Source organism: Ambystoma mexicanum, chromosome 2q, assembly GCF_040938575.1.
Source record: "Ambystoma mexicanum isolate Mex_15411 chromosome 2q, UKY_AmexF1_1, whole genome shotgun sequence".
Taxonomy (NCBI): Eukaryota; Metazoa; Chordata; class Amphibia; order Caudata; family Ambystomatidae; genus Ambystoma; species Ambystoma mexicanum.
In genome coordinates, this window is record NC_090924.1 from 344,018,097 (window position 1) to 344,039,166 (window position 21,070).

At 48.5% G+C, this 21,070-nt stretch overlaps 1 protein-coding gene across 2 annotated transcripts in view; it reads left to right on the plus strand.

Annotated features, from left to right (window-relative positions):
- Positions 1-21,070, plus strand: part of GRID2IP (Grid2 interacting protein) — an 837,949-nt gene that overhangs the window by 725,612 nt on the left and 91,267 nt on the right. For both annotated transcript variants that reach the window (XM_069647354.1, XM_069647355.1), the window contains 3 exons: positions 3,337-3,759; positions 6,911-6,998; positions 10,186-10,263. In XM_069647354.1, the coding sequence (XP_069503455.1) occupies positions 3,337-3,759; positions 6,911-6,998; positions 10,186-10,263 (589 nt within the window). The remainder of the gene's footprint in view (positions 1-3,336; positions 3,760-6,910; positions 6,999-10,185; positions 10,264-21,070) is intronic.

Below are 21,070 nucleotides of genomic sequence, written 5' to 3' on the forward strand. Positions count from 1 at the left end.
TTATTTCGTTATTTGAATCTCATTCTTGATTCCCTGCTCACTGAGGGCCAGATTGGCATTGGCTCCCATTGGCATTATAGGAGAATGTAATCTGCCTGTAATCTCATCTGGTCACCCCCTTCAACATATCCCGATCCACTCGACCAATTACTGGACACCCTCCACACAAACAAACAGACTCACATTGGTGGTAACCTTCTGGATGGTGTATTCCTGTCACCTCATTGGTATACTTTCTATTCACCCCTCTCCATCTGGCCACTCCACCCTGTGCTTCAGGACCACTGTACGACTCCCTCCCTCTCCCCTTGTTTCCCAAATGACATCATTCAAACCTGACTCTCTGGCTCCCTATCTAGTCAAGATGAGCTGTCTCCCCAACACAGGCCTCCTCTAATGGACAGGCCTTGCTTGATTTCAACTCTACCCTTGACTCCACCTTTGAGCGCCACTACCCAGCTAACACCTTCATGCATTCTCACCACTGACCTCAGCATTGGATCACCCCTGAGATTAAACAAGTCAAGATGGCCATGCAAGCGGCTTCATCTACGCCGCTGACGAAATCCCTGCTCCCCTTGTTTCCTTTCCTCCTATAAGGACTGTTTGCCCACTCTCTGCACTGCGTCGGAAGCTGTCACTTCTTGCTACTATACTAACCTTATCTCCTCCTTAAGCTCACATTCCTGCAAACTCTCCACTTCTGAGAAGGACATGCTGCACTCACCACCAGAATACGTTCCATTTCCTCCTCGCTCCCACTAATGACTTTGCCCTCTATTCTTCCAGGATCTCTACGATCAGAGGCACCTTATCTGCCCTGCCTCCCACCGCCTTCCTGTTTCACCCCACTCCTCACTCCTACACTACCTTCCCTTCACTCCTTCTCCCGGCTACTCAGGCTGTACCAGCAGCCATCCCCTAGACATCCGATCCATCAAGACATTCTACTTGTGCCCGCCTCCTACACCCTCATTTCCTGCCTGGATCCTTCCTTCGACATCCTCACATCTACCCTTAGCCTCACAACTTTTGTGTCCTATTTCACAGCACCCTCAATCTTCACCACTTCTTTACCTCCATGAAAGGCTAAACCTAATGAACATTAGAATGGTTTGCTACCTCCTTACCTACCACCCCGTTAAAACGCTCACTGACACTCTCATTCTCAGCAGACTGGACTTCTGTTCCAGTTTCCTCCTGGGCCTTGCTCTCTATTCCTTTGTCCCCCCAGGAAGCAAAGGATTGAATTTCGCAACTTGCACTCTTTACAGCCTCCTGGAAAATAATCCCACCTCTGCCCTTTGTCTTAATGCCGGTCGGGCCTCTATACATCATTCACTCCAATTCGAATATCTCCTCTTGGTCTTGAAATCTATCCATGGATTATTCTCCTCTCTCTCTACCTGCCTACAGCTACGCTACCCCCCAATACACCCCATCCCATACTCTTTGCTCTAATGGTTTATTTCATCTCGCTGTCCCCATTCATCGTGTGTCACCTCTGGCATACGCTACCTCCTCACCCTACCACTGGTACTCAAAGCCTCTCCGCATCAAGATCATCTCCACCATTCCAGTAGTCAAATCTGCCCTGAATATATCTCCTAGCCCTGCGCTCACCCACCTCATTATTCCTCACCGACTTCTCTCACCTGTACATAAAGCTAGCAACTACTGCCCTACCATGTATACATTGCCCATAGGCCAATCTCACTATCCCTTCCCTTGAACCCCTTGGCCTGTATGTCAGAAGACAATTATTTTTAATTGGGATGCTATATATATCTTGTATGTAATGGTGTTCAGTTCCTCTGTAGTGTCCCATAACCATGTCTCATTTTGACCCCATACCCGCTTGGACCTTAATCCGCTAGTCTCACTCTTTTGTAAAGCAGCAAATCATTGGACTGCTCTGACCTCTGCTGTGACCTACTGTACAGGGTTTCTCATCGAAAATACCATGCCGCTTACAAAGAAATACAAAGAATACAACTCCCTTGGGTCATTGCTTTCCTGTGTGAAACACTGGGTGCTGTCTGTCTTGTGTGAACGTCCAAACAGCAGTGTTATTCTGAAGGCTTGCTATTAGGCCAGGGCCCCCTTCAAGCGTTTGACATCTACATCATGAATAAGGCTTCCAGTTTTTATTGATTTTTATACATAAATACAGACTGAAATCATTCTGCTTTCTGTCTGTACTTATTTTTAAAAATTGGAAAAAAATTGAAAACCAGGTCTTTCTGTCTGGTTCTCTATGATGTCACTCATGTATCGCAGGCCAATCGCATTGCAGATTGGCAGCATAGAGAGTGTAAAAGTGGTATAAAAATAGCATTAACGTTTTTCAAATTGCTGACTGCTTATATCTTAAAATTGAGATAGCATTTATTTCCTACATGGCTGCATGAGTGCTTTAATAAATGCATTTTTTATTAGAATAAAATGCAGAAAAATGCTGGCTGGGAATTCTCTTTGTATGACAAAAAAATAAATATGGATACAGACAGAAAAGGCAGAAGAAAAAAAATACCATAAAACCGGAAGCCTTTATCATGAATGATGAGTGGATTTCCCTTACTGACCTGCTTTGGAACGAACACCTAAGCATCCCCCATACATCCCCCCCTAGAAAGCAAGATCTTCTAATCCAGAACAAAAAAGAAAGTGTCAAAGACACACATTCCTGAGTGATGCTAGGGGCGCACGGTTTTCGCCCATTATGTTGGGTTCCCTACTGTTAGTATGGTCCCTGGTCGCGGCCTGTGAGACTATGAGACAGGTTCCTGTGTGGAGGCGCCATCTTCGATCAGAGAAAGCAGCAGAGAAGAACAACTATATGAACTAATGGCATGCATTGGGCGGTACTGTGTGGGGTCTCTTAAAAATATGTCTTTTGTGTATGGCTTTCTATTACTCTCCTTGCAAAGAATGTAAGGTTCAAAAATAATATTTCCCAGTTTCCTTTGCGCCTAGCATCCCGGATCTTAGAATTTGCCTCTGAAAGCCTGTCTTTGTTTGGTCAGAATTTACTGTTGAGGCGTAAAGTGGCAAATGGTGGCTGGAACGAAGGGAAGCAGGGCCGGGGTTCAGTGAATGCGATGACGCATTTTGGTGATGTCTACAAGATGGTCCTTTATGCATTCTGTGCAGGGATTCTGGGGACAGCCTTTTGAGAAGCTCACTCTATTGCATTGTGATTTGGCTCCTTCACCATTACATGTCTTTCTTTAATGACCAATGACCATAATCTTTGGAACAGCCTTATTCTATTCCTGGTTAATTTCTAAAAAAAGACTTTAAAACTTTCTCTTTTAATTCCATCTCTTGAAACAGATGAGTTTCCTGGACGACCAGGGTAGTGTTCACACCAACGAGATGAGCAGTGCAAGTGAATACGTCAGCAGCAGCGACGACGGAAGCTCCCTGACATACTCCTCAATGTCGGACAACATCCCTCCCCCACCCATGAGCCCTCCTCCCCCACCACCCCAGCATGCCCATGAACACAAGCCAGTGAAGTTGACTCTGGATGCCAGCGGACATCCCCACCTGCGGCCCGTAGGTCCCTGCGAGGGACGCTCTCCGGCAGTACCTCTACCGACTCCGCCTCCTCCGCCCCCACCCCTGCCTCCCGTGCCCTGCGCACCACCACTACTGCCACGTGCTCTACATCGCAGGAGTGAGTCCAGCCACATGAGCGTGAAGCGGCTAAGATGGGAGCAAGTGGAAAATTCTGAGGGCACCATCTGGGGGCAGGTGAGATGACCTGGAAATGCAAATGCTGGCAGGGGAGGGCACATCTACTAGGCTTTGCTCCAAAGCATCTGGGGATATGCTGAACGCATTTCAGAATCACGCCAAACTCCATTAACCTAATTTAATAAGATTAGCTGTCTGGCTTCTCAGGGACCACCTACAACATCTCAAGGGCTTGTTCACAACTAATTGTATTGCGCTGATTCGAGCCATTGGGGAAAAATGCACACATCCCTAAATTCACTCTAGAGCCCTGCACACTTTATAGGCCTGGCTGGGAGTTAGTTACGTGTGCTGTGGTGCCGCTGCTTCTTCCATCAACATGCAGTGTTCTAGAGACAGCAAGCCTATGTCTCCCATAGCCCGAGCTAAAAAGAGAAAGCAATTTATAGGGGTAGTCCTAGTGGCATCCCAACATAGGGAAACTTAGGAGGCAGTGTCCCGACCCGCAGGTCTGGGCCTGGTGTCTTAGACAAGCAGGAGGCTCATTTCAAAGCAGGGATCTGGATTGAAAAGCCCAAAGAACATACAGCTGTGCCCTGTTAAGCGCACCTCAATGCTGAAGTGCACCGCCTGCATGTATCGTGTGCATCTTGTACATATGAAATACAGATGGGCACCGCTAATGCCTGGGAACTCTTCACCTCATGACACATCATCTGCGCACTAGTGGGGCATTTGGGCTCCATGTGTTGGGCGCTTTGAAACACACTTTCTTGATGTATAAGCGCCTTACAAATGCCCAATGAAATAAATAAATACCGACCAATGTTTCACTGCAGATTTTTTACAGTTTTTTTCGTGCAAAATGCAGGAAGAGACCACTGCCCGCCCCCCGGATCCCGTGCCACCCTAAACCATCCACCACTGCTTCACCCAAACTAACCATCAGCACTTTGAGGCAAAAAAGCGGTAATAAATGTGCAGAAAAGAAATCATCTGCAAAAATTGGTCGCTAGAAAGACAGCATAGCGCGCATATGTTATATGTAAACATACGCAATTTACACACACATGGCTTGTGAGTGCTCCTTGCTGGAGTAATGCTTGGGTAGCCTGGACCTTGGATTTGGAGCGGCTCGATTTTACTGGACTTCTTAAGTTATCCTCAAAAGGTCCGTACAGAGTGTGAGGCGCAGACGCGCCATTCTCAGCCTCCTTGACAATACTTCACTGGGGAGATTAGTAGCTGTCTAGCATTCCCAGCATTATACAACAACATGTATCCTTACTCACTACCCTTTTTCTGCCGAGTATGTCCTAATGCCTAAGAACTCCCATGACACCTCCCCAGACCAGTTTCCTTATATGCTTAGCTTATGTCTGGAGGATCTCAGACGAGTCTATGCATGTTATCGCTTTATTGTGATAATGGCCCCTCTCGATGTCCATAAGGATATTTGCACCTGGTGGTAGTAGCAATCAATGCATGTTTTGGTGGTCAAGTAAAAACGTTACTTTAATAGTGAGTAAAGGAAATAGACAAACTCCTTTAGTAAATTAAATGTGGTTTTGTTTGGTAGTGTTTAAATGACAAGATTGTCTTCATAGGATAAGTATTTCAATTGCAAACTTGATTAAACTGAAATGGTTTTAACATGAGCACGCATTCAGCGACATGTAAAAGTAAACAGGTTCTCTATTAGAAAGTGAAAGTATGTTCCCATGTTTCAGCTGTAGACTGTTAAATTGGATGTCACTGTGAAAAAAAAAAGTCCTCCCAGAGAGGAAGTTTCTTGTTGAAAGACACCCTGCCTGGAAATTGCATTATGGTTTCCCTGTCCGCTTTTGAAAATGTTCAGCGTGCAGTCAATATCAGTAGTTATTGACTGCACCCTGAACATTCTGTTTCGAGGAGGTCAATAATTATCTCCATTTGTCTACTAGCCTTGTTTTACCAAGATGTCCATCGCTACATTCTTTAAGTGTTTATCTTGCCATTTGTTGAAGATTGGGGTTTCATTTTGATCTTAAGGGGTGTACATGGGAAACAAACCAGGAAACAGAGGCAGTGCCTGAATAGGGGGCCTTTATGATAAATTGTGGGTATCTGGGAATGATTAGCTGGTTGTTGATGAGTACATGTAATGGTGCAAAGAAACCTAGGACATGCACAAGGAAACAGGCATATCTAGCACACTTAATTTAATTCTAGTGCCCTAAGATGTGTATTTTACGGGGATATTTACAAACTAAATTGTGAAAGCACAAACAGTACCGGCACAGATGTTATTTGGACAAAAGTGAAAATTGACATTAGTTGCAACAAAGTATTGCCTCTGCACTGCATCTTCCTTAGATGCAGATGGTGAAAGAGTGTGTCTAGGACATTCACACGTATCAGCAAAAGGCATCGAGGGGCAGGGTCAGATGTAGGTGGGACATCAGCCACACCCGACCCACAGCAGACATGTGTGGCAAAAGAGGACCACATCGTCACTTAGGCCTACCTACCATGGACTCAATGATAGGTCCAAGGCAAATGCCCGACCCTTCATGCACGGTCTTGGGTGCCAAGTATGGAGCAGATTCGGATCTCACACCAGCACGTGGATGCCTGTGTGTTTATGTCTTTGCACTGTGCAAAGTATCATTGAAAGGTAGCCTTTATCTTAGTGTTTGTAGCACTAGGAGGCCTGGGGGCCTGCCCATCCCTCGAGGGTCCCATGAATATGCAGCAGCCGGGTCATGCCCGATAGCTGGATACTTGTGAGGTGGCCGGCAGCCAAGCCCATGTGCTCCACAGTCAGCCCCCTCCAAACATCCACTTCCCTTTAGATAATGGCAATATGAGAGGGAGGGAACTGCAGGGCTCTCCTAAACCCATAACTGCTCTGGGACTCACCCATTGGATTGGATGTGATGCACCTTGAACGTTCACTGACCTCGATAGTTTGGGCATCCCCAAATCTGACTCAGTGAAAACGATCATAAACCGCCTTGCGACCCTGCTACCCAATTTGACTCCTATATCATGCGTGCAAAGACTTCAAGGCCCTATGGGGAAAACACTTTATACAATCGATACACCTTTCTGGCCATTTCTAAGGGCCACTTGTGGCCATCCCATGGTCAGGATTCACCTCTTCTTGGAGGTCTACGAGAGACATGGTGAGATGGTCCCCATAACTTCTCTCTCGTCTCCCCGGCAGCTTGGCGAAGACTCTGAGTACGACAAGCTGAGCGACATGGTGAAGTATCTGGACCTGGAGCTTCACTTCGGAACGCAGAAGCCCTCAAGTAAGTGCATCTTGAGGGACCCTCAGTGGCCCGTTTAATGGTCAAGATGGACTCCGTGGCGCTTGAACATGCGTCTGTGTTTAATAACATGCAGGCACTTGTGTGTTTGTGTGCCCTCTGCGTTTCAGTGCGTGGTGTGTGTGTGTGTGCGCGCATGTCACAGTTGTGTTTCCATCTTTACTTGTGCTTGTCTGCAGATATCTATTCTTAACAGGAGAAATACCGAATATGTTCAACAATGTTATTGAGGATGTTATCAGCAAAGCTTGGGATGTGTTTTAGTACCATTTCCTTTTAAGGTTTGATTTTGAGGGTATCAGCATTAATTAACATTTTGTGAAACCCCTTCCACTGCGATTAGATATATGCAGTATTAGTGTTACCCCAGGTTGACTATTGATGTCATTTTTCTAAACATCTTTCAGAATTCAAACCTACTGCATGGCACTATTAATCGGAACCTTTTTTGAACAATCTGATTACGCGAGCTCTAGCTCAATGTTTATATATATATATATTCCACACCAGGCACCCTTGAATTTGCTGACAAGTTTGCAAGAGCCAGTGTGCCCTGCTACTCCCCTCTACAGGACAATACAGCAGTGTTCAACTAAGACAAAGGGGTGTAGGCAACCATGCTTCAGAAGCATTACATTTCAAATGTAACTTCCAAGAAATATGGCACCATTCTCATCTAAAGGAAATCACTAAGTGGCAACAACAGGGATCGAACCCCTATCTCTGGGTTGCCTAGGGCAGGTCATTACTCCCTAATGTGTACATATGGTGGCTTTCAGCCCATACTCTTAAGTATCTCACTTTAAGAAAAAAAAAAACAATGTGCATATATCAAACAATATTAGAACAAGTATAGTGAGTGCATCAATGCATGTCACTTGTGTTCTTACAAGGTAGTATTTCGGTTATAAAGAACTAAAAACCAACCAGTTACCAGTGAGTAGTGTGAGAAGAAGTAGTGCGGTTCTATTGATGCACAATATTGCTTTCCTAAAAAAGGGAAATTAGACAGAATTCAATCTGAAACATTGCTGTACCAATATTATTTCCATGCCTTTTCGAATGTACTTCTTTGTCGTATATTCTTTGGATATGTGTACAATTGTGTTTGAGTTTTTTCATTTCTGGCCATTTATGTGGGTGTGTGGATTGTATAGTATTCCTGCGGGTTTTAAGATTCTCCTAGAGTCTAATGCCCAGTGAGAGAGTGTGTCAGAACTTGGGGATCCATGCACAAAAAGAGTGCTCTCTGTGTCTGGAGCATGTGTGTGTGTTTGTGTGTGTGTGTTTGCGGTAATGTCGAAAAGTCTATAGATGGATGACCTTGTGGCAAGAGGGGATAATGAGAACTTATCAGCAGGGGGGAAGCGGGAGTGGGGTTCGCCTGGAGGTGAAAATGGGCCAGGGATAAAATCTTTAATTCATTCAGCCAATGACAAGATGCCAACGCAACATCATTGTGTTTGACTGGGAGCCCGCCTAAAATCCATTGACGGAGTCTAAACAATGTTTTGTTTAGGCTCCCACTACTGGGGCTTTTGCTGCTCGGCAAGTTGGGAAAGTTTAAGAACACATGTGGGATCCGTAGAGTTAATGACAGAGAATGGACACAGAGGAGCCCAGATTGCAGGAAGGTATTTGTGGGTGACATGTTCAAGAAATTGGGCAAAGTAAGGTTTGAAGAGATGGTAGCTGGAGTTCTTTGGGTTTTCAGAAACAGGATTTTTTAATTATGTTTAATGAACACAAGACAAGCTTTAAGTTGCCCTATTTATTGGGAATGACAAAAAGTTGAACATTCAATTGTCTCTCCTCAGAGTACGACTGAATGTGAATCCCAAAAGAGTGGTTGAGCTAGAGAATTGGTGCATGCAGTGCCTTAAGTGGGCCGGGGCCAGTTGAGGCTGGGCCCAGCAGACTCCAAAAAGTGGGGCTGAGCCAGGGGCCTGCCTGTGCCCCCCGGTCCTACCACAACATTGGCAGGACACATTATCCCACCATTTTAGAGACAGGCAAGCTGACACTTCTGTCAGTGACTGTAACTTCCTCTTGTGACCCCTCGTGAGAGGGGTTCACAAGAGGAAGTTACTGTCCTTTTGTTTCCCCGCCCCTCCCCTGGTCACCGAGGCATCTTTGACCCTCAGCGAACCTGGGGACTCCGTGCTAATTACTATGTTTTTAAAAGATGGCTTGAAAAGTACACAATTCAAGCCATCTTTTATAAAGCTTTGCCTACGGACAAAGACACCTCGGACTTTGTCAACAGTCAAAGCTTCATAAAATATGGATTGAATTGTGTACTTTTCAAGTCATTTTTTATAAACCTAGAAATGTTTTAAAAAGATGGCATGAAAAGTATGCAAACCATAAGGTATGCACACAAATATATACATGTTATCTATTTGTGTGCGTACCTTACTATGGTTTGTGCACTTTTCAAGCCATCTTTTATACACTTAGAAATATGTAACATATTTCTATGTGTATAAAAGATGGCATGCATAGTACAGAAACCATTGTAAGGTACGCACATAAATATATACATGCTTACATGCATTTATATATTTGCGTACGTTACTATGCTTTGTGTACTTTTTTAGGCCACGCCTATCCTGCAAGCCACACCCCCAAATGAGGGGCCCCCCCACCCTCGATTTCTTACCCCACTGAAAGCGCTGGGTGCAAGGTACATCTTAAAGAAGCAGAGACCCCTGGGGGGCACCATAAGGGTGAGAAAGGTGAATGAGAACATCACCCATCTAACATAGAGTGACTTTGTAGGTGAACAAGATTTCCATGCATGTATGTATGTGATGGTGTTTGTATGTTAGTGTACATGTGTGTACCTTTGTCATTTTTGACTGCACATGTATCTTCTTGTCTGCACATGCATAAGTGGTTACATGTGTGTGCGTATGCATGTTTCCCTTTGTGTGTATGTGGGTCTCTTTGCATGTGCTTTTGTGTAACTGTATATATAGACTGGTGTGCCAATGCATAGGTGTGAGCTCAGGGGGCTGTTTGCATGTTCAGTCACAAGCGTGCCCTTTGAACTAGGAGGAGACCGTGGAAAGTGCAGCGTGCCTCGTCTAGCCGAGATCGAATAGAGCTTTAGGATGGGAGGGTTGCTCGCCATTCCTATGGTTGAATCTTTTCGTTTCTTTTCCAGAGCCATCGTCACGCCCTGAGTCCTTAAAGAAGAAAGATGCGGTTGAAATTCTGTCTCACAAGAAAGCCTACAACACGTGTAAGTACTGCTGCGCAGGGGAGGCAGCCAGGCATGAAAACCGAGTAGACACGGCTGCTCCCGACAGCCATGGCCCATGTGGATACTTGCCTCACAATATCCCCAATAATAATAATGGTCAGTGATTGATATATACACCAAATACCTCCGGGCACTTCTCTTTGTTTGGTTTCACTGTTGCTTACTTTCACCTGTTCCCAGTTTTGTTCTTCTGTAAAAGTGCCATCTTCCCAGTGCACCCGGTACTCCTTGGCGCCGCTGCGTCTGACGCACAAAGACAGGTAATGCAAATCTTGCGTATCTTCATGCAGACATCACGCTGCTCCCGCTAGACTGCCGCTACGCCCCGGTTCTACTGTAAGACGGCACAAGCACTTCCCTTTGGGTAGGAAGAGAAATCACTGCATCGTGTCTGTCTTATGCCTGGCTGCTCCATTGATGCAGGTAGGAGATTGAAAGGATATCACCCACTCCACGCTTTGCCAGAAGGCCAGCCTCACCAAGAGAAGAACATTCCAACAGTGCAATCCCCTTAAAGCACGAGAGTCAATAGCCTGTTAGGCAACTAGACAATTAGGACAGCCAGCCTAGTTCAGGCCAGACCCGATGCCATCCGCAAGGTGACAGGGTATGCCGTCGTCCCTAACAGCTGCGCAGCAACGTGCACAGCCACACAGCTACAGTTAACTAACCTGACTCCAGACAATACCTATGCAACCAACCCTTCACCATCACAACCACTGGTTGACACATACAACCACTCATGAACCACAAGACTCCTGCAAGACAGTCCTCAACAATTCACCATATCAAAACAACCCAACCAAACACACATCCCCCACCCAACCAAAACAACTGTCAACCAAAACAGCGGAAGCACATAATCACTGCAAGCCCTTCCACATACTACACCCCACTAAGACATGTAACCCCGCTTCCGCAATCTATGGTTTCAACACACTAACACTGGCAGCCAGGTGTGGCAGAGGGCTTCAGAAGTGGACCACCCCTGAGCCAAAGGCATCCTCACATCACATTCTAAGCTGTTGGGGGTGTCTTCACTTTTGGCAACCAACTTCAGGCAAAATAACCTCTCAACTCCCTGGGAGCCTTCAGCACCAAGACGCCATGGAAAAGACAAGGGCGCTCTACAGATATCACTCAACACAACCTAATGTATTCTGTTATAATGTGGTATGTGGAAGCATTACAAATGCAGGCACACAGCAATTACCCAGAAAACACATCACCATATCATATTCTCAACACGTTTACCGCATCTAAATGTTGTGCTTGTGTGCTATTACACAACACACACGGGCTACCACTACTGTATGCTCATTCATGGCGATTTCAAACAAAGCAGAGTTAGGGGGAGGCGCCTGAGGTCAGTGTTTCTCAGGGTGAATTGCCAAGTGTTTCATAAGCAGCTGAAAAGCACATGGATCTCAATGGATACAAACAAGCCTCATTGGTCGGATGCAAGGGGCTGGTGTGCTGGCTGAATGGTGCTTCCCCGACGCTGCTTTTCCTGGACCTTCATTCCTTCATAAATAAGTCATGAACTTTTATGATCATTTTTGAAAAGTAAGCCTGTTTTCTGTGACCTGCGAGAAGTGTTTCATTTCGTTTCATGTTGTAGGAAAGTAGTCTGGATAATGTGTTACTGTGAAGAATGTAGGGTGCCGCGTGGCACGCGTTTTAGAGTATTGCGGCTGCTAAACTGCCTTTGAAATACTACTTTGAGCAGTCTCCAGATTTACGTTGGTGGTGGTTTTTATAAATGTACTGCTCACTACCAAGTCTCCTTGTAATGATCCCCGCACGGCTTCTGACTTCATTTGGAGAGTGGGCCAGTACCGTGTGGACTGCAGCCTCCCTGCCTCCTGGCCTGCAGCCTCCCTGCTTCCTGAGCTGCAGCCTCCCTGTTTCCTGGACTGCAGCCTCCCTGCTTCCTGGACTGCAGCCTCCCTGCTCGATGGACTGCAGCCTCCCTGCCTCCTGGACTGCAGCCTCCATGCTTCCTGGACTACAGCCTCTCAGCCTCCTGGACTGCAGCCTCCCTGCTTCCTGGACTGCAGCCTCCCTGCTTCTTGACTGCAGCCTCGAGTCTTCCTGACTGCAGCCTCCCTACTCGATGGACTGCAGCCTCCCTGCCTCCTGGGCTGCAGCCTCCCTGCTTCCTGCACTGCAGCATCCCTGCTTCCTGGACTGCAGCATCTCTACTTCCTGGACTGAAGCCCCCCTGCTTCCTGGACTGCAGCCTCCCTGCTTCCTGGACTGCTGCCTCCCTGTTTCATGAGCTGCAGCCTCCCTTCTTCATGGACTGCAGCCTCCCTGCTTCCTGGACTGCAGCCTCCCTGCTTCCTGGACTGCAGCCTCCCTCCTTCCTGGACTGCAGCCTCCCTGCTTCCTGGACTTCAGCCTCCCTTCTTCCTGGACTGCAGCCTCCCTGCTTCCTGGACTGCAGCCTCCCTGCTTCCTGGACTTCAGCCTCCCTTCTTCCTGGACTGCAGCCTCCCTGCTTCCTGGACTGCAGCCTCCCTGCTTCATGGACTGCTGCCTCCCTGCTTCCTGGACTGCTGCCTCCCTGTTTCATGAGCTACAGCCTCCCTGCTTCCTGGAATGCTGCCTCCCTGCTTCCTGGACTGCTACCTCCCTGTTTCATGAGCCACAGCCTCTCTTCTTCCTGGACTGCAGCCACCCTGCTTCCTGGACTGCAGCCTCCCTGCTTCCTGGACTGCAGCCCCCCTCCTTCCTGGACTGCAGCCTCCCTGCTTCCTGGACTACAGCCTCCCTTCTTCCTGGACTGCAGCCTCCCTGCTTCCTGGACTGCAGCCTCCCTGCTCGATGGACTGCAGCCTCCCTGCTTCCTGGACTGCAGCCTCCCTGCTTCCTGGACTGCAGCCTCCCTGCTTCCTGGACTGCAGCCTCCCTCCTTCCTGGACTGCAGCCTCCCTGCTTCCTGGACTTCAGCCTCCCTTCTTCCTGGACTGCAGCCTCCCTGCTTCCTGGACTGCAGCCTCCCTGCTTCCTGGACTGCAGCCTCCCTGCTTCCTGGACTGCAGCCTCCCTCCTTCCTGGACTGCAGCCTCCCTGCTTCCTGGACTTCAGCCTCCCTTCTTCCTGGACTGCAGCCTCCCTGCTTCCTGGACTGCAGCCTCCCTGCTTCCTGGACTGCTACCTCCCTGTTTCATGAGCCACAGCCTCTCTTCTTCCTGGACTGCAGCCTCCCTGCTTCCTGGACTGCAGCCTCCCTGCTTCCTGGACTTCAGCCTCCCTTCTTCCTGGACTGCAGCCTCCCTGCTTCCTGGACTGCAGCCTCCCTGCTTCATGGACTGCTGCCTCCCTGCTTCCTGGACTGCTGCCTCCCTGTTTCATGAGCTACAGCCTCCCTGCTTCCTGGAATGCTGCCTCCCTGCTTCCTGGACTGCTACCTCCCTGTTTCATGAGCTACAGCCCCCCTCCTTCCTGGACTGCAGCCTCCCTGCTTCCTGGACTACAGCCTCCCTTCTTCCTGGACTGCAGCCTCCCTGCTTCCTGGACTGCAGCCTCCCTGTTTCCTGGACTGCAGCCTCCCTGCTTCCTGGACTGCAGCCTCCCTGCTCGATGGACTGCAGCCTCCCTGCTTCCTGGACTGCAGCCTCCCTGCTTCCTGGACTGCAGCCTCCCTCCTTCCTGGACTGCAGCCTCCGTGCTTCCTGGACTTCAGCCTCCCTTCTTCCTGGACTGCAGCCTCCCTGCTTCCTGGACTGCAGCCTCCCTGCTTCCTGGACTGCTACCTCCCTGTTTCATGAGCCACAGCCTCTCTTCTTCCTGGACTGCAGCCTCCCTGCTTCCTGGACTGCAGCCACCCTGCTTCCTGGACTGAAGCCTCCCTGCTTCCTGGACTGCAGCCCCCCTCCTTCCTGGACTGCAGCCTCCCTGCTTCCTGGACTACAGCCTCCCTTCTTCCTGGACTGCAGCCTCCCTGCTTCCTGGACTGCAGCCTCCCTGCTTCATGGACTGCAGCCTCCATGCTTCATGTGAGCTCTGCGTGGTGTCCTCTTTCAACTCTATGCCGGATAACATCCCCGATGGAGCTCAGACAGGTCTGTCCAGCTCCTCTGGGTAGGTGTGGTAAGGCACATATGCATTATAATCTGCCCTTATCTACTATGTGTCAGAAGGAGCACTGTGATTTAGCACGGGTTCCTCATTAGTGGACTGCAGTTCCTGTAATGCATCGTGTTTAATACGTTGGCAATGATATGATATATGATATGATGTGGCATTTTTAACGCCCCTGTACACACGTTTTTCTAGGCGCGACAAGTCAAGGAGGGGGAAAACAAAGGGAGGACAAAGTAACAATCTTACTAGGCCTTGTGTGATTCAGCTCGTGCAAGTGCAGGGAAGAGGGAAGGGGAGAAGTGCCAGGGGGGAGGGGAAGTACAGTTAACTCACAAGTGCGGCAAGTGGATGGCTCATAAGTGCAGAGAGAAGGGACTGTAGGGTTGCAGATACAGACCCTTAAGTGCTGGGGAGCCCGGAGGCAGTGCAAGGGCAACTGGACATGCATGATCCTGGGCCTGAGTTCAGACGGTGACCAGGTGACCAGTGCGTGGAGCCGTCCGGTGCATCAGCAGGGGAGAGGAAGATAGAAAGCGGAAGCGAAAAGGAAGGTCTTGAGTTGCTTCTGGAACCGTAGGTGGTTCGGCTAAAGTTTGAGAGAGGCAGGGAGGCTGTTCCAGAGGGAGCCCACCCACGAAGAGATAGATCTGCCCCCATCTCTCTGCTTGGAGCAGCGTCTGACCCTGGGAGAGTTGGAGGTGGATGAGCAGAGAGCTCGAGAAGGAAGATGTTTTGGAAGAGAAAGTTGGAGGTAGACCGGTCCCAGGCCCCAGAAAGCCTTGTGGAGGATGCAAAGGGTCTTGAAGTTGATCTTTGCAGCCACAGGGAGGCAGGGAAGAGATTTCAGAGCTAGCAAGATATGATCTCTGTGCTTGAGTCCAAGGACAAGTCTCGCAGTCCTGTTCTGGATGAGTTGTAAAGGGTGGAGAGTAGAGGCATGAAGATTTAGAAAGAGACTGTTGCAATAGTCATGCCTAGAGAGGACCAGAGCTCTGGAGACAGTGAGCTTCTGGGTAAAAGTGAGAAAAGGAAGAATACCTCTGAGCAGGTGCAGCTGGTAGTTTGACTTCTTAGAGGTTTGTTCCCCCTTAACAGTAACCTTCTGATGTGTCTTGCCGCAACTGGTATCAGAGTCCATCAGGCAGTGAGATTCTCATAAGTGTACTTACACAAAAGGATGACAGCATGAGGTAATTCCGCCGGGGCCATTGCTGCCATGATAATTTGGGTTATACATCAGCTTACAACCTGGCTTTTTTTGGTGTCCGAGTTCTAAAACTCACAATCAGATGAAGCGGTGAAACAGACAGTATTTCCAAATGTCTCTAGTTTTACCACGACGGCCAAACCCCTAAAGAGGCCCTTTGCTCGTTTTGTATGCATGTACCAGACTGCTGGTGGCCGGAAGCATTGTTTTTGGTTCATCAATTTGGCTTCAGGTAACAGTTGTTCTCTGACTGTTGATTGGGTGTTTCCCTTCAGTCTTACTCTTCCTATAGTACTTGTCGAAATCTGTATTTTTATGGGCCACAGGTTTTGCATGGCTCAGGCTTTTTTCCCAAGGGCTGACGTTCAAGCAGTGGCATTGCTTGGTTCCTCCTCATAGAGTGAGCACTATGATGTGGTGTGGAAGTGGCGTGCAGTGCTAACGGCAGCCTTCATTACTCTTCGTCCCTCTTCTCCCATCACTGTCTTGGATTCCCTTGCGCGTACCTGCCTATTTGACATGTGTCTTTGACCGTTGGCATACTGCTTGTGTATGGCTAGCAGGATTATGGGTGATTTGGCATGTGCTTTATACCAAGCTCAATGGGAGGGGGTGATTGGTTCCTTAATTGAAAGGAATATCTTGATTACCTGATATGACTCACCTTATAGATTACAGACAGTGACGATGAAGAGTAGGGTTTATTGTGATGAAGATTACCAGTAAGTAAACAGAACATCCACCAATAAGGTCCAACCGCATTTGAACTGAAATTAAAGCGACGTCATTTGTTCCTCACACGCCCCTATTATATGTGGGAGATGCCGCTGAAAGTGGCTCCCTAAGTGTTTACCGCCCTGTTCTGTGTGGTGAAAAAACACTCATGCTGGTGCTTGTCAGTTGTTATGCTCAATAATATTCAAATTCTTCATAGTTTTCATGCTGGTGAATGAACCATATTCACCACAAGTGGAAGGGGGACTGGACGCGTGAATCAAAATGTCGGGGTTTTAAGATGTTAATAAGTTTAGCACTCATTTATAGTAGAGCTTCCACCCAACTTTCAGAAGCACATCAACACTAAGCTCTTCAGCTCATAAATGTCATATATTTGGGCATTATTGCACAGCGTAGGGGGCAATAAGGGCTCTCATGAGGGCTCATAGCAGCCTGTATTGTGCAGCATCTCTGGGCAATTAGGCTGCTAGAATCAACATCAACTGAAACCTTATTCATTTATTTATTTATTTTTTAATATGAATTGACCAAACACATTGGTCTTACATAAACACATAAACATTTAGACATAAAAACAGCTAATTATTGATATTACAGGGATTGTGTTCATAAAAATGCATAAGACCCAACCCAAGAGGTACAACGCAAAACCAACGTGGTGGACGTGGAAGATCATGTTGAGGTCCTTCCAAAGATCGACTTGTCCAGACTAGTATATTACTCCATAAAGCACTTCATCTTTCCGACCTTGCTACGTTCCGTACTATGAATTGGGTGTTAACAGTAGCTATCAGTACCACGTTTATAAACCAAAGAATCCGACATGGGCTCGATATAAAAAAGTTGCGGTTATAATTCTTACTATGTGCAAAAGTTAATTGCAGTTGCAACAAATCGTTCCTATCTTCATACAACGAGGAACGTGTCCACTGTTAAGCCCATGTCTTACCCATTCTTACCTCAGAGTTGTTCTTAAAAGGTTTGGAGTACGACGCCCTTCACAAGGAAAGCTACTTGTACTTACGAAAAATACCCGTCATGGCTCTATGGAAGAAATCCTGCTTTCTTGCGATAGAGACATTGCCATACCAGAAATGCCTCACAACAACACTAGCAACGGCCTGTTCATACTGTGCAGACACCGTGCATTGTGGGAGGCCGCTGGCCGGTAAGTGAAGAGATGGGAGAGGGCAGCAGGCACGCAGGGCAATGTGGCTGGGCAGGGGATGTGTAGGCATCACTTCTGGCCAATAGGGAGAGGCACTGATGCAATACATATGTGAAGACTAGGGTGATCTTGTGCCAAAGCAGGCCCTTATTATTTCCTGCAAGGGCAGGTGAATACAGTAGCTGCCAGTGTGGCACACTACCGGGGGTACTAGGTTTCTGGTGCCATTTTCCCAGGGCTAGCGCAAGCGGTATCTTTAAGTTTTGTAGCTTCCTTACTGCAAATGAAACTCCTTACCAACTAACTACATATTAGCACTCTCCACAAAGGATCCATCATCTAAAATGCCTATACTTTTTGCAAATGATTGTCTGCATCTGTAAATATAAAAGCATAAATATGTACATGAAGCTTTCCATGCTTAATATCGAGGCCCCTTTACGTCGACAGTGTTCTTTAAAAAGACTAACCTGGGTTTGGTTGGCACAAGCTTCAAAATAGCCAACATCTTATGGAGTGTGATCCTCCCATCGCAGCCTTGGGTAGTCACCACTGTGGTCTGGACGTTTCCTGTTTTATCAGCTAAGCCTCACTCAGGCTTCACAGACTGGACTTGCAGCTCAGCCGGGCCTGCACGGGCCATGAATGGCATGCCTCGCTTGCTCGTCCACCAAAATGGCAACTTAACCAGAGTTCTTTTCTGAGATTTGCAAAGGCTGAGACAGGTCTTCTTTGTGATGCTGTTGATTTCTCACTCGTGGAGAATGTCCTCACGCAATGGTCTGCTTCTCCTGGTTAGATTATGGTGTTGGTCGTTGGCTGGGAAGTATGTGGGCTGCGTCGACCCAGACGCTGCAAAGCTACCTACTGTCCCCAAAGATGGGCCATGCTGGTGTGAGCCCAGAGTCCCCTTTTCACTTTACCCAAGTTCCATGAGACCCTACTGTTGCGCGCAAGAAATTTCCCTCAAGCTGCTGATGGCTGGGCAATCGAGCATGGAGGAAGGGGTCCACATCCGACCGCCACTGCCAAACAAAACAGTGCATTAAAAAAACACTTAACCTCATAACTGCTAAGGTGTCTATGACGTATCACAGATCTATGACACTTCAGGGCATGTCACCCACCTAGTAAGGGCGCTTTGGGTTGGCCGGGCTAGAAACCTTGGTGGCTATGAACTGGGGATCCCTGCGAGGCTCATGGTCCCCAAACACAGGGCTCAGATTCCTACCCAAGACACGCCTGGTTGTCTTCTGCAGGCCTTGGTCATTCTTGCCGTCTGCTTGGCCTGTTCACGTTGGGAAGACCATTAATGGTCACTTGCTCTAGGCGTGCAACCCAAGAGGTCTATGCCTGCCTTTTGAGGCCCGACTCATCCTGGAGCTTGCACCCCTGTCCATTGCAGGACATGATAAGTTTTGCCTTCGGCCTTTCCCGCCTCATTCAGCCCTGACTCGATGTCTTCCCTTGAGGAGGCTGCCACTCCTACATGCGATTGCAGAGCACATCCCTAGGTAAGGACTATCACATCCGGTGGGTGGCTAGAACCCTGGACCAGGAAAGCAACACAAATGTACCTTGCTGTTCTTACTCAGCCCAGTCAGAACCTGGTTCCCCAGCGCAGGGTGGCACTTCTCCCATGGATCCATGGCTCACAGTCGTCTCGCTGAACAGAGACAACTACCTAGCGTGGGTGGGTATTGAATTCCTGCCCCGCCCCTCCATGGGCACATACGCCATACCTGGCGCTCCACTGGGCAACTTAGAGTCTGATTCCCCCAGTGTAGGCGAGGACTCTTGCTGGGGCATGCAGAACACAGCGCTGGGTAGGAACAGCCTCTTGTGGTGGATGGCTGGAGCCCCAGACAGACCATGGATAGCAACCGAAGCATCCCGGCTGCCCACCTGGAGCTCTAATTTGGGTGAGTCAGAGCCTTGGTCTCCCGAGGAGGATGAAACTCGTCCCATGGCTTGCAGAACTCGGCAGAGGAAAGGGACAGTTGGCTAGAGTTCCTGACCAGGGACATTCACCCAGCATCCCTGCGCTCCACCTGGAGTTCTAACTCGGACCAGTAAGAGCTTAGCGCCCTATAGGCAGCTGAGGCTCCTCCGGGGACATACAGAACTCTGCCTTTGTTAGGAACAGCGATCTGGGGTGGATAGCTTGTGCCCCGGACAGGGGACAGTGACCCAAGTGCACTTGCAGCCCTCGTGGAGTTGTAACTCCGACCAGTTAGAGCTTTGCACCCTGAAGGAGGCTGGCACTCGTCCCGGGGCTCGTGGATCTCTGGGTACAACGTTCTTTCATCGACAGGCATTACAAAGCCTGAAGTTTAAACGTCTTTGACAGTTCATCAAATTTTTTAGGGGAGAGGGGTGGGAAAGGGCAGATAAGTGCTTGGGGGGGTTGGGTATAGGTAAAAATAGGTGCAGGAGGGGGCTTGGGGTGAGGGACTGCCCCACCCCAAAAAAAAAATAATTCAATGAACTCTCAAACACGTTTAAATTGCAGGCTTTGAAATGCCTGACGATGAAATGACATAGAACCGGATCTCTGACCTGGGTAGGGACACTCATACTGGGAGGGTGGTTGGAGCCAGGGACCGACTTCCCATAGGAGGCTGGGTTCCCCTCCTCGGGCTTATAGAAATCTGAGCTGGGTAGCGATAGCCAACAGGGAGAGATCCAGGTGGGCCTGTTGGGCCTCCTGCTGCTCTAATCCAAATGAGATAGAGCTGTGTGGCCCATAGTAAGCTCGGCCTCCTCTCGGGCTCGCAGAACTCTTCCCTGGGTAGGGACAGCCACCTGCGGTGGGTGACTGGAACTTTGGACCAATGGGCACTCACCTCATGTGCCTCTGCAGCCCTGCTGGAGCTTCCATTCGTGCCACTTAGACCCTGGCTAGCCAGAGGAGATTAAAATTCTTTTGCAAGCTCGCAAAACTCAGTCATCAGAAGGTACCGCCACCTGAGGTGGGTGGCTAGGACCACAGGCCATAGGCAACAACCCAAACCCAGGTGCCACTGCTGCCCTCCAGGAGCTCTAACACAAGATAGTCAGAGCCTGGCTCCCTATAGAAGGCCTACAGAGGTTCTCAGAACTCCTGCCTATGTAGAGACTGTGGAGCAGGTGACTGCGTTCTGACCAATACGCAGTGACCCAAGTGCCCCTTTGGAGCCTCTGAAACTCTAATTCCGACCAGTAGAGCTTGAACCGGAACTACACTGTATTTCCTCGGAAAAATCCTTGACTGAATGTTCTGTTTGCCCTAGCTAAGCATGGATGATTGAGACGTATAAGGACGTATAGGGTCCAATACATTTGTAAATGTCCCATATAGTATTTCCCCCCAAAAATGAATTTCCCCAAACCAGGACTAGGCTCCTTGTAGGCCAGGTGCACTCGTTTTAGATTCACCAACTGACCCGCAGTCAAAGCCCTCTTCTGGCGAAGGGCCCGCCATGTCCAATGCACTATTGGTGCACGAGGCTCTCATCTTGACACAAATCCCTCTAAGCTTTCGGCTCAGACCACCTAGAAACAGACTCGACGTGCTTCCGGTCTGCACGCATCAACAAGCA